We start from the raw sequence: 13314 nt of genomic DNA, 5'->3' as shown, positions 1-13314 counted from the left end.
GATGTGTCCATTGAACACAACAAGTCACATGGTCAAGCCCACAGTCTGTGTGGGGAGCACATACTCAGGGCATGAATACTAAGAGGAATGGCTCAAGGGAGTCACTGGCATAATACTCTACTGTATCCCCCATTCTCTCTTTCTGGAACTCCTGTTATTTGTATGTGGACCTCTGGCTGGTCCACTACATTTTCTTACATTCTTTTTTTTTTAAACTATTTTCCATTCCTTTGCCTTCTTGTTCTATATTTAGATTTTATCACCTTCCTTCCCAAAGCTTCTATTATTTTTTTCATTTCTACTATAATGTATTTAACTTCCAAGTGTCCTTTCCCCCTACTTTGTTATACCATCTATTCTTATTTTCTAGATAATATTTTCTTATCTCTATAAACATTTACTAGTTTTTTAAATTTATTTTTATTGACATATTGACACAAAGCATTTATTAGTTTCAAAAGTACAACATGATTCAATACGTGTGTATATTGTGAAATGTGAGCCACAATAAGTCTAGTGAACATCCATCACCATAGCTATGAATTTTTTTCTTGTGATTAGAACTTTCAGGATCTAGTCTCTTAGCAATTTTCAAAACACACAATACAAAATTATTAACCATGTCACCATACTATACATTACATCCCATGACTTATTAATTTTATAACTGGAAATTTGTACCTTTTGACTGGGTTAGCTTTTTTTTTTTTTTTAACCTTATTTTTCTCTCTGCATAACCTCTGTTTCCTCCAAGTTGCTTTTTGTGCTATTTATTTGTGTGGGTCTCAATCTTTCACGTTAGAGCTTTTCTCGGATGTCTATTGATCCTTGATTATCTGCTCATATTTAAAAATGAGAAACAAAACACCTGACTGGAAGGTCTGAGCATATGGGTGGGGTCAGTTGGCTTTGAGTTTCACTGGAGAGTCATCTGTCTTTATTTGTTGTGGAACCTCCAGCCTCAGCATCTTAGGTGTTTCCTCAGGAGTTCATCAGTTTCCCTAGAAAGGACTCTTCCAGTCCCTGCCTGGACAGTAAATGTCACACTGCCACCATTCTTAGAGCCTGGTGAGAGAAGAGGGCTGGTGCGAGCTTCGGTGGGGAGGTCCTCCGCTTTCAGTTGCATGTTTACTTAATCCTTACTTTCAATATGGTGTTCATGCCCTCAGATGTGCCTGGCGTTCCTCGGTCCAGACAACTTCCATTTTATACTCTCCAAAAAAATTAACTTCCGGTTTTCTCTCTGCGTGGAGAGGGGGCAGATACCCAGCAGTGAGGATTTGGGGAAGGGTTCTAGAAACCTAGTTGTTTCTTAAACAGCTTTCAACCAATTCTCCTCATTTCATACTCCCTTCCCCTCCAGATCCAGGGTACCTGGTCTTGCTACTCTCCGAGCCTCTCAAAGATTCTGCAGTCGTAGGACTGGTCCTTGGCTTCTCCTGCTGCCAACTTAGCGGTCAGCTTTCTCAGGTCTGCTAAGTCAATAACCTGTCCATCTGCTTTTCAGCTTCCAAAATGTTGCTTATACTCTGCTCTCTCCACCCTGTGGCTCTTTCTTCCTCCCCCTTCCTTTCTTTTCTCTTTTCCTCCCTTCTTCGCCCTCCCTCATAGATGGGCAAAGTCAATCTGTCATCTTTTCTCAGAAACACTATTTACTATTTCCTATCACAAAAACAATACATTTTGCTTATAGAAAAAATAGAAAACCAATAAACAGAAAGAAAAAAATCACTTTTAATCCCACCATCCAGAAACAACTCACTGTTAACATTTTCCTTTTATCTCTGTGCAGGGGGTTGGGGGGTGGGGGTGGCGTCATCCAAAAAATGCCTGCATGCTCCCTTTCTCCAGGCCCTCAAAGCTATGGGTACAGAATGGAAAGCAAGACAAACACGGCTCTGGCATCTTAAAGCTGAGGCTGTTGGGGGAAGACAAACAAACAAATCATTTCAATAAATTCACTAAGAGGGGTAGGATGGGATTTTATGGGAACAGAAAGCAGGAATATCAAACTTAGGCTTGGGCATGTCAGGGAAGGGACCTGGCGGGAAGGACAGGAGGTAGAGAGAGCCCAGCACAGCTGAAGGACAGTAAGTGCTCACCATGTACTCACACTGGTTTCTAACGCAGAAATGTGGAAGAAGCGTAATATAACCGGTGTCTTTCTCTTAACAACATACCATGTACAACTGACTTTTTAATCACCGTACACAGACATTTTAATAGCCAAACACTATTCCACTGTACGTTTGTACAGAAAGAAAAACTGACCCCCTTAATATACTTAGGTTATTTCCAATTTTTAATAGTTGCCCACCATCTGTTGGAACCCTCCTCTTATCTTGGCACATTGGAGATGAAATTTATAAGATTCAAAGTTCAAAAATAAACAACAAAAGGAGATGACAGGGGAAGTCTGGCTTAACCGCCACTCACATGGGGAAAATGTTAAAAGCCTGAGATGTTTTAGCTGACTCCACACTAATCCGAGGCTGCAGGCAGGTGACAGCCAACACGGCTAATGCAGTCTTGCACTGCAGTCACACCAGTCAGGCCAGGACGAGAAATGTGCGCTAAACACCTGGGGCAGCGAAAAGGTGCTCGCACGTCGTTTGGAGAGAGAGGCCTTGACAAATTCCAGGCCGACTTCTCCAGCTTCTGGTCTTTCCCCCTCTCCTGCCTGACATCTCAGCCGTTCCAAGGACTGATCCCACGGTGTGAGCTGCCACGTTGTTGCCGTCCTGACAGCACTCCGTCCCCTGGAACTCCATGTCACCCTTCCCGAGGCAGGTGGGTGCCTGCACAGCAGCCCAACAGTCGGGCCCACCACCTGTTTCTGCAAATGAAGTTTCACCAAAACACAGCCCTGCCTACGCATCCACGTTTGGCCTGCGGCTGTTTTCTCGCTGCCCCCACAGAACTGAGCAGTTGCAATGACTCTATAGGACCCTTGAAGCCTAACACCCAGTCCTTTCCAGAAAAAGTTTGTCAGCCCCTAAACTAATCACCAGTTTCCCCTGACTGCTCCCACCACCCCACTAACTCCCAAAACTCTGACCCATCCCTTTTTTTGGGGGCCCCCACTGTTCCTGAAACTCATGTCTCATAAGGCACGTCCACATTTTAAAGTAGTTGTATGATGGTTATCCCTCCCCTACTAATCTCTAAGTGACATGAGGACAGGGGTTTAACCTTGTCTCTCTTTTGCTGACAATGTGAGATCCACCACCCAAAACCACAGCGCCTTCCAGAGCTGGGATAAGCCTGCAGACCCAGAGACAATCCTTTTGTCCTCTGTCAGTGTCAGTGGCTTTGCAATGTAACCTGGCCATGGAGGGGAGAAAGCAACCAGGGAACTGGCCACATTAGGGAAATAGGAGGATGTGGGATCTCTCATGAAGCCCAAACAGTGTGTTTGAGTAAGGAAATAACTACACTAAGAGTTACGTTTGAGCTCAGATAATATCAGGGAGGATGTACCTGAGCCCAGATTGACAGACCCCTCCCACCATTGCCCCCACCTCTGCAGAGCCTGCAGGAAGGCCTGACCTTGAGGAAACTCCAGACACCGTGGAAGGACTCGAGTCACCAAGAGGGGAAAGGTTGGAGGGAGAGGACCACGTGATGAGAAATCCAAAGAGAAGGGGGTGTCAAGGGGGGAGGATGGGGAGCTTCCCCAAAAGCGACATGCATTCCCTGCCCCCCACTTCTGCTGTGGTTTTGGAGCCACCCCCTGCACCCTCTGGAAAGAACCTCTAAATGCTCCTGGGGAGCCAGGAGTCTGGATTCTCTGCAGGGTACAGAGCCCAGAAACCTGGGGCCCCTCGTCCTCAGTCATCACACCCGCCCTCAGCCCTGTCAGGATGATGGGACACAGTCAGGTCCCACAGACACCTAGAGACTGCTTGGTTCCTGGAAGAGCATGACCCACCCCCCTGGGGAGATAGAAAGGTCGAATTTTCCATCTTCCTCCCAATTTTAGCCTCAAGTGTCAGAATATAAAGAGGCCTCTCAAGGGTGACATTTGCATTCTCACAATTCAACAACATACCTGAACACAGTGGCCTTTTCAGAAGATATTTGAAAAACTGTCTCATCAAAAAGCAATTTGTTAGAGTTGGCATTCAATATTATTTTATATTAATTTCAGGGGTACAGCATAGTGGTTAGACAGTTATATAATTTAAAATTGATCCCCCTGACTAGTACCCACTTGGCACTATATATAGTTATTACCATGTTATTGATTATATTCTCTATTCTTTACATGCCCATGACTATTTTGTAACTACCAATTTGTATTTTTTTTTTTTTAGGCTTTTTTAATTTTTTTTTTTATTGGGGAATATTGGGGAACGGTGTGTTTCTCCAGGGCCCATCAACTCCAAGTCGTTGTCCTTCAGTCTAGTTGTGGAGGCCGCAGCTCACTGGCCCATGTGGGAATCGAACCGGCAACGCTGTTGTTCAGAGCTCCCGCTCTAACCAACTGAGCCATCCAGCCACCCCCAATTTGTATTTCTTAATCCCTTCACCATTTTCATTTTGCCCTCAACTCCCCTCCCATCTGTCACCCATAGGGAGTATAATCAATAATGTGGTAATAACTTTGTATAGTGCTAAGTGGGTACTGTTGAATAACTATTATGTACACCTGAAACTAATATAATATTGTATATTAGCTATATTTTAATAAAAACTTAAAAAAAAATTTGTTTTAGTCTTTGAGATTTAGAAAGGCAAAGAGACAACCAAGGGTGAGTCCTATACAGAGGCAGGTTTCTGTCCAATATAAAAGATAAAACCAAGTGGGCCACTTGAGAGGAACCGAGTTCTTGCTGCAAATAGTGGAGCAGAAGCTGGAGGAACCCTGGACGGTCACTGCAAGGATTTTGTCCTGAGAAGAAATTTGACCTGGAGTTTCCCTGGTCCCTTCTAATTCCACCATTCTAATTACAAAACAAAACTGCACTATAGACATGGAAATGTTTGCTTCACCATTATATTTTAGCTTAATGTACATCACTGCTTCCAGTTTATTTTGAGTATTTTATCAACCTATAATGATGCTGGTTCATGGATGATGTTCTGACATTCATACTTCAAACAATAACATTATTGATAAATATATATATATATATATTTGAACTGGAGCCATGGAAGGTCACTAAATATTTATCTTCAGTTTAGTCAATATATCAAATTATATCAGTCATAGACTTCACTATACTTCTTTTAAACATCAAGCTGTGTGCAGAAATAGTTTGTTTCAAAATGATTTGAAACCATTTGGTCAAGTGTTGTTGAAATAATTGCAAAGACTTCATCCCACTGAATGCTGCACATGAAGAGTTAAGTGAGTCAACAGTTTCTAAAGTATTTGTCTAATCTTTCTTCTAAATAGCTCGAGAGGACTGTTTCTCAAGTACTTTTGCTTTTATTGTTATTATTAACAGTAAATTCATACCTTTCCTTTGTAGGCCAATGTTTTCAAAACAATTGCCATATATGATTTTGTTTTAACTCTTAAATTATCTGGGAGGTAGGCAGAATGGCAGAGATGGTCAGTTGTCCTGAATGATCGGTTCCCACTTGATTTCAACATAATAGAATTATTTGCCAATACAGGGCTCCACAGCAGACAATAATCCCCCGGCTCCTTACACCACATGACTGAGTGCTGCCTATAGGGTGTGGACGGAAGGGCTGGGGCAGCCTTCAGGTCAGGCATGTACAAGGCCACCTTCCCCTTCCCCTCTTTCCCTGTGCACTGGAGGGAAGTGCAAAATTACTTGCCCTGGAAATGCACAAAGGTCATATACCTATCTAGGCAGGAAGTGTTTCCCCTGTTCTTCCTCACTCTTTAAAACTCCTTCCCAGATACTGTGTGAGAAGGCAGACTCTGTCCAGTTTACAAGAAGGAAAAAGGACATATTAAAACAAGTAGAGATTATTTTACAACTACATTTGTTCATTCATTTGAAATTACATTGAATATTTCCACTGTGCCAAGGGCTGAGATAAGCACTAAAAATTTTAAAATAAATGACATACAATCTCTGACCTCAAGGAGTCACAAACGAGTAAATGATCCACTCTGCCTGTTGTTATCACAAAATGGAAGTATTTGACTCAAGTCTTTGCAGGATAAACAAGCATTTATCCCAAGATAGAGGGGAGAAGAGCTATGATCCTTCAGATTAATTCTGTACCCAAATACATCAAGATAAAGTATATGAAAAGCAGATTATGCTTATCTGTTTAAGCATAGATTGCAAGTGTAACTTTGGAGTTTTCTGAGAAGATTTGAGCTTGGAGGACTCAGTAACTATGTATTTTTATTCACTCACTCTATGTCTTGTCCTCCCAATAGATATGTATTTTATTCTCCTTCTACAGCTAAAATTTCCTTAATGCCTTAAAAAGATAACATTCGTTGAAAAAACAGATAATATTCGTTGTACATATTAATTATAATAAAATTCTGGCTTAGAGCAATTCTATTGTTTGAAAAATTAAGGTAACTCAGAAGATATGTATGAGCGAAAGCCATGACTAACCACAAATCCAGGTAGCACAGTTGTGTATTCATTCACTTTGTATTTAAGAAGTACACACTGACATTATTTGAATGCTTACTGGATTGTATTTTTCCTCTGCAACTCAAAATAAATCACATTGTTAAACAATGCTACGATTTTAAAGTAATTTTATTAGTTCTTTTCCTATTCTTTTCCTTGGACTTGACTATAACCTTCAAAAAACACTGTGTTCAAACAGATATTCAAGGAGTGAGTCAAGCTCTTTGGGAGGTATTTTAACATTTCTGTTTAAACACACAATTGAATTCAGTAGTATTCCATAAAATACATTAACTTCCAACCCAGTTTATTATTCCATCCATGTACCAAATACATTTTAATGAGAGGAAAGTTGGTATAGTGATTCCCGAAGTACATAGTATATATAATTTGAGCATGTACCTAGTAAATAAATTGCCTCCACTATTACTTGGGGAATGAAAATTCAAACCGACAACAAATACATGTTTCCACAGCCAACCAAGAAACTTTCCCTACCTCCCATTCTGAAAACTTCTCCACAGTGTTGCCTAGTGACTATAAATAGTTTTCAACGGTTTGGAAATGTTTTAAAAAGAGCCATAAATTTGATGATGAACCTTAAATTTTTTACCCAATATGTCAGATTCTGCCCCATTATGTTTACTGACCTTTCTATCTGGTTAGGATTTGGTACTTCCTGTCCCATCGGAAGCGGGTAGAAAGATTGACAAAGGGAACAAATCTTAGGAGCATCAGTTTATAAAGGTGGAGTCAGGCTATTAAATAGCCAGAAGCCATTTACTGAGCACCTGCCAAGGACAAGGTGGCCTTTTGGGGGTAGATGAAGTGAACATGGCTTCCTCACTTAAGAAATTGCCTGGCAAGTGGAGTGGTGCAAGAAGGCAGATGGTTAAATAAAGGGAGGAGTGTGGCAGGAGACGTCAGAATGAAGCATTATGGGATTCCACAGAAGGAAGAGATGGCATTCAGGTATGGGGCCAAAGGGAGCAAATTAGCTGGTTCTTGAAGAAAAGGTGTTTGAATACACAAAGGACTTTACCTTGCTCACACCTAAGGATGTCCTTGAGACTATCCATCACGGCACACAGGGGGAGTGAGGGGAGAAACCAAGAGTCATGAGGAAGCTATTCCAATTATCCAGGCAGGATGCGATGGGGGCTTGGACCTGTAGCGGTAAATACGGGGAGAAGTAGTTGGATTCTGGATATATTTTGAAGGTAGGTGGAGCTGTAGGATTTGTTGATGGATTGAAAATAAGCTGTGAGAAAGAGGGAGGAGTAAGGTTCAGGACTCAACCAACTCAACCAAAGAGTAAAGTTGCCATAATGGAGGTAGGAAAACAGGAGTTTGCTTTCGAAAGTGTTAAATGTGACCTCTAAGTGGAGAAGGCAGTTGTCTATCCATGTCTAGAGCCCAGGGCAGAAGTTCTGGCTGGCCACTCAAAATTTGGAGGCATCAAGATGTAGAGAGTATTCAAAGAGATCACTTGGAGTAAATCTAGAGAAGAGGCCCCTAGAGGAAGGCCTGGGCACGCCAGTATTTGGCAAAGTGAGGAGGAATAAGCAAAGGAGCCTGAGAAGGAATCACCAGTGAGCTGAGTGGAGAAGCAAGAAAGAGTGGGGTTCTGGAAGCCAAGTTGAGGAGGTGCGTTAAGAGAGAACAGCTGGACAAATGCTGCAGACAGATCAGCTAAGGCATGAGCAGTGAGTGACCACGTAGCCTGCTCAGTACTTCATGTTTGTCCTGTACATAGGTGCCTAAAATAGAATCTCCTGGCCCCACCTCCCTAAGTGAAAGTTGTCTTTTCCACAGGTTCCCTGTACAAACACTGGCAAGACTACTTGGGAGGCCGAAACGTATCTTCATCTCAGTCCTGTCCTCCCAGAAACCCATGGGCAGAACAAAAACTCAGAGACGTCACTGGGGCTGGACTCCCAACTGCGGGCCTCAGTGCTAATTTTTCAGGGGACATCAAGGACTGGCTTTCAGGAGCTATGAAGGCACAGCAGTCCCTCTTCCATTCAGAGAAAGAAGGTGTGTTCTCCTTCTGGTTACATTCAGATGAGCAAAGGTCAGGCTCTCAGCTCTGCAGGGAAATCCTTCTTTTAGTTCTTTCTCTCTCTCTCTCTCTCTCTCTCTCTCTCTCTCTCTCTCTCTCTCTCTCTCTCACACACACACACACACACACACACACACACAATTTTTGTCAAGGTTTATCCCAATACTGGAAACCCACAAAAGAACAGAGACCTCCATTCTGAGCTTAGGCCCCCATTATTCATCCTGCATTTTTGTTTGGCCTGCCTTGGTCCTCCAGGTCATCAATGATACTTAAATCTCTGGGGAGGGGATTGGGGGTGGGAGGGGGGAGCCTCAAATTTCCAGTGTCCCCAGGAGGTCTCCTTAGCCCACTTTCAAATTATTGGAGGCACAGAATGGGGCAGGGGAGGGGTGGTGGCCAGCTTTATCCTTCACCAGCATCAGATCCCCAAATGCAAATGAATATGCTGGGGACTCATTGGCCCCCAACAGCAATATCCAAGGCCCAGTGAAAATGTTCTATTAACAAAACTTGCAAGATATATTTTATCTTTTCCAATAAGATTAAAACTTCCCCCACAATCCCCCAACACATACACCAAGAAAGAACATAGAAAACAGAATGAAAATATCTCATGAAAAAAATTAAGATATTGTCTTTGACAATGAATGACACGTTGCTTCATAAGATACAAAAATGACTAAATTCCAAACAAAAGAAATTTGAAAGCAAAATTAATATTTTACAGCAACTAGCATTTTGTTTACAGCATCAGGAAAACCAAGTGTTCACCTGTCACTAATGTCTTATGAACACAAAGTCCACTACATTTCTGGGAAGAATGGTCAGTGTTTGGCCAATTTGTTTGTGTAAGGGTACAGAAATGTAACTGAAAAGTTAATCAGAGGGCGGAGAGTGGACACAAGAATCAAAAGCATGTTGACTATTTAAACCATCAGAACACTCCTGCTGTCCCCATTCCTCACCTTATAAATAAAGTGATCATGTAAGTCACTAAAATAGCAAGTGACGCCTTTTGTATACATGCAGAGTTTATTACATGCACTCTAAAAATATAACTCGTGTGATTTAAATCTAAAGTAGTGATTTTGCAGAAATGGTCTACTAGGTCCTCCAGCTGGTCCATGAATATCTCTCTCTCTCTCTCTCTCTCTCTCTCTCTCTCTCTCTCTTTCTCTCTCTCTCTCATTTTTTTTTTTTCCTGGTATGAACTGAAATTTGCTTATGTTGTCTTCAAAAGAGGGGGCCAGTTCTTCCCAATAGTTTTTCTACCGCCAACCATAAACAGGTGGTGCTTAGGGTCTTTTGATTCCTTAAAAGGATGGCAAGAATGAAAAAGTTTATTACATTGCTCTAAAGTACCTTAATTAAAATATATACAGCAATATGAAATCACTAAAATTGCATTTTTCCCAAAAAACCCTAACATTCTTTTATGATCTGTGGTTTTGTGGAGCTGACAATCTATTCAGCAATTATTACAACATTACTGGCAGCTCCGAGCACCGAATCAACTCCATAACCCAATACTGTTCTACCTCAGTTATCTATGGCTTCAATTAAAAGTATGTAGAAGTGGTCTTTGTCTTGAATTTGTTCAAAATATGTGGCTTAATTCTAAATTTAAAAATAGGTCTTGCAATAGGCCGACAAGTCACCAAACTACAGTTCCAAAAACACTTAAACACTTTTATTAAAATGTTCACACTTATACATAAAATATTCTCTTGCTATATATACAAAACTCTGTACAAAGTGAACCAACAACTGGCATCACTGTAAAAGAATCCTCAAATCAATGGGACCTAATCTTGAACACTAAGTAAAGGAGGAAAAGGAGGATTATTTGGGAGACAACTTTATCGTGGCATATCAACACTTCCTGCTGTCAAAATTTATTAAGCTTTTTGTACAAGGGTCTTAAAATCCATTTTGTCAAGAGGAATCCTGCCAAGTGGAGAGAGCATCATGGAAATACAGTTGTTGCAGGACACAGTCTATATCCCCCTGTAGTTGTGTATGTATTTTCATGGCTAGCTTTAAGAGTACTTTGGGGGGTCTTCACACCCCTGACAAGTAAGGTTGAATGGAAAGAACTTGCAAAGACAGTTTAAACCTGCTCTCCAGGAGATGGGATTTTGACACGTTTGCATTTGCTGCAGTGTGACCTTGCATCACAAGCAAGACAGATCTTATTGGATTAACTCTGAATTCCTGCCACCTCCACAAACTCCAGCTGAGAGAAACGCTGTCTGGGCAGCTGCAGAACAAGCTTGTTTCTTTCATCCACCATCTTCATTCTCCCCAAAGCTACTAGTAAATCCTCCCACCTTACCTCTAGGGATTCCTCTACACCCAGAGAAAGGAGCTCCTTTTTTTTCTCACGGGAGAAACCTATTCAATTTCTTTCTGACAAATGGGCTCCAAAGGAAGCCCGAACTGCTCAGTCACTACCCCCTGTGCAAATCCTAGGTGAGTGCGCTCACAAAACGGTTCATATGGAGCCTCGTTTGAGCAGAAGGCTCGGGCACCCCTCTTGCCCTGGCGTCTCCAGAGGCCCCGTCCCCGGCGTGGCCCTCTGCCTGGCCCCTCGAACTCACCAGGAGGAGGTTGTGCGCCACCAGGTACCCGAGCTGTGCGCTGCCCCGGACGCCGGGGGCTAGGCGCCCGGTGGCGTAACCGTGCCAGGCCACCACGTAGGGGTTGTCGATGGTGATCCAGTACTTGACCTGGCCGCCGAAGTGGCGGAAGCAGAGCTCAGCGTAGTCCCTGAAGTGGTCGGCCAAGGCGCGGTTGGCCCAGCCGCCGTAAGTGTCCTGCAGGTGCTGGGGCAGGTCCCAGTGGTACAGGGTGACCACGGGCTGCACGCCGAGCTCCCGCAGCCGCTCCAGCAGGCGTCGGTAGTAGCGCAGCCCCTCACGGTTGGGGGCTCCGGCGCTGCCATTGGGGAGCACCCGCGCCCACGAGATGGAGAAGCGGTAGTGGGTGACCCCGAGCTCCCGCAGCCCCTCTGTGTCGCGGAAGACGTTGTTGTAGCTATCGCTGGCCACATCCCCGGTGGCAAGCGGGGACGGCGTCGGGGCGCCCGACGGTAGGCCGGCTACCAGGGGGTCGCCTGCGGGCGTCGGGGGGTGGTGGGTGAATGTGTCCCAGATGGACGCGCCCTTGCCGTGCTGCCTCCAGCCTCCCTCCGTCTGGTAGGCGGCGGTGCCCACGGCCCAGAGGAAGCCGTCGGGGAAGGTGTCGTGGAGAAGGCCCGCGGCCTCGGGGGCCGGAGAGCGCGCGAAGCGGGCCCAGGTCTGCGCACCGTCGCCGGGCTCGGCGCGCAGGCGACAGCCACCCAGGGCCAACAGCAGCAGCAGCGGCAGCAGCGGCGGCCGCGGGCGGCGCGGCGGGGCGCGAGCGGGCATGCTGCGCTGGAGCGGGGCGCCGGGGCCCCGCGCCGCCCCTTTATGCCCGCTCCCCGCCGCGCAGCCCGCCCCCCTCCGGCTCGCCCACCCCCGCTTCCCCCGCGGGCCCGCGGGCAATAATTACCTGCGAGCCGGCGCCTCCCCCGCCCTGGAATGGGGGAACCCGAGCGCAAAGGGCGAGCAGGTGCCGGGGAAGGGGGCGCGACCGCGGTCAAGGGGCAGCAGGCGCCCCTCCTGGACGTCGGAGGAAAAAACACCTGTTCCTCGCTGCGCCCAGGAGCGAGGAGGATGTTTGGGCGCCCCAACTTCTCTGCGCGCCGCCTTCTCTTCCCCATCCGCGCGCTCCTGGAGGAAGGCACGGAGCCGGCGTGGGTCCAGGAGGGAAGGCGGCCAACCAACTTTCCCCGAGTCTGGCGGGGGTCTTTGCCCGGCCTCGCGGGTCCGCAAGCGGGAAGCACCTGCTTTCTCTTTACTCGCACTGGGAGGCCGAGAAAAGCGTTAGACTGACATGACTAGAGCCTACTAGGAATTGGCTGAAGGCAAGGTGGGAGAGCTAGGTCGGAACTTTGAATGTCGCAAGAGGGCTGGAGGCGGATTTTCCTTCAAGTCTGTGGATACAATGCTTGCGGAGAGTCAGTCACTCGCTCAGGGCTGGATGGCGGTCCTGCAGGCCCCAGTCGGGGAAGATGCATGGGTTGCCTCAGAACTTTCTTTCCTCTCCCTCTTATTGTTATCTTTTAACCATTTCAAACCAGGGCTTGCTCTTTAATTAGATCTTGCAGACTGACTAGGTGAGCTTCAAGTGACAGTTGTTGATTGTTCTTCTAAAAAGAAAAAGGGAAGAAAACACAAAACACCAACGTTTCCACTTTGAGTGACCGTCATTCACATTTATTACCGTTTTTCATTCATTTTTAGGAATAATCATGTGTTTTAGCTTTCACCTCTAGCTTGCCAAGTAACTTATCTGTGTGAAGTTGTACACACAGCTGTGCTGGAGCCAAAAGGCTCTGCGTCTCACAAATGTCACCTGAGCTGTGAAGAGAAAGGGGAGGAGGGATTTAGCCCAAGCAACCTCTCCCTCTGCAACAAAATAGAGTCGTGATGTTTTTCTAGTTGCCAAAGAGCCCTTTTGACAGAAGTCGTCCGGACACAGTGTCCATCCCAATATGTGTATATGTGAAGCCTGGGCTCCCCCTTTGTGATCTTGGCCAGGACAAACCTTAGGATCCTGATCGATCCAGTGGAAATAGCCATGTCT

General features: G+C 45.2%; 1 protein-coding gene across 2 annotated transcripts in view; it reads right to left on the bottom strand.

The window, feature by feature from the left end:
• The window catches only part of KL (klotho), a 48822-nt gene extending 36663 nt beyond the window's left edge, over nucleotides 1-12159 (bottom strand). Inside the window, exon 1 of one of the 2 annotated variants that reach the window (XM_074330034.2) lies at nucleotides 11244-12159. In XM_074330034.2, the coding sequence (XP_074186135.2) occupies nucleotides 11244-12053 (810 nt within the window). In that variant the 5' untranslated portion in view covers nucleotides 12054-12159. The remainder of the gene's footprint in view (nucleotides 1-11243) is intronic. The other variant, XM_019736428.3, reaches the window with a different exon arrangement.
• Between the last annotated feature and the right edge of the window lie 1155 nt (nucleotides 12160-13314).

Source organism: Rhinolophus sinicus, chromosome 16 (genome assembly GCF_057876585.1).
Source record: "Rhinolophus sinicus isolate RSI-liver-muscle chromosome 16, RSI-T2T, whole genome shotgun sequence".
In the NCBI taxonomy this organism is placed as follows: Eukaryota; Metazoa; Chordata; class Mammalia; order Chiroptera; family Rhinolophidae; genus Rhinolophus; species Rhinolophus sinicus.
The sequence above is the reverse complement of the archived record's forward strand: the minus strand, read 5'-3'. Positions and strand labels throughout refer to the sequence as shown.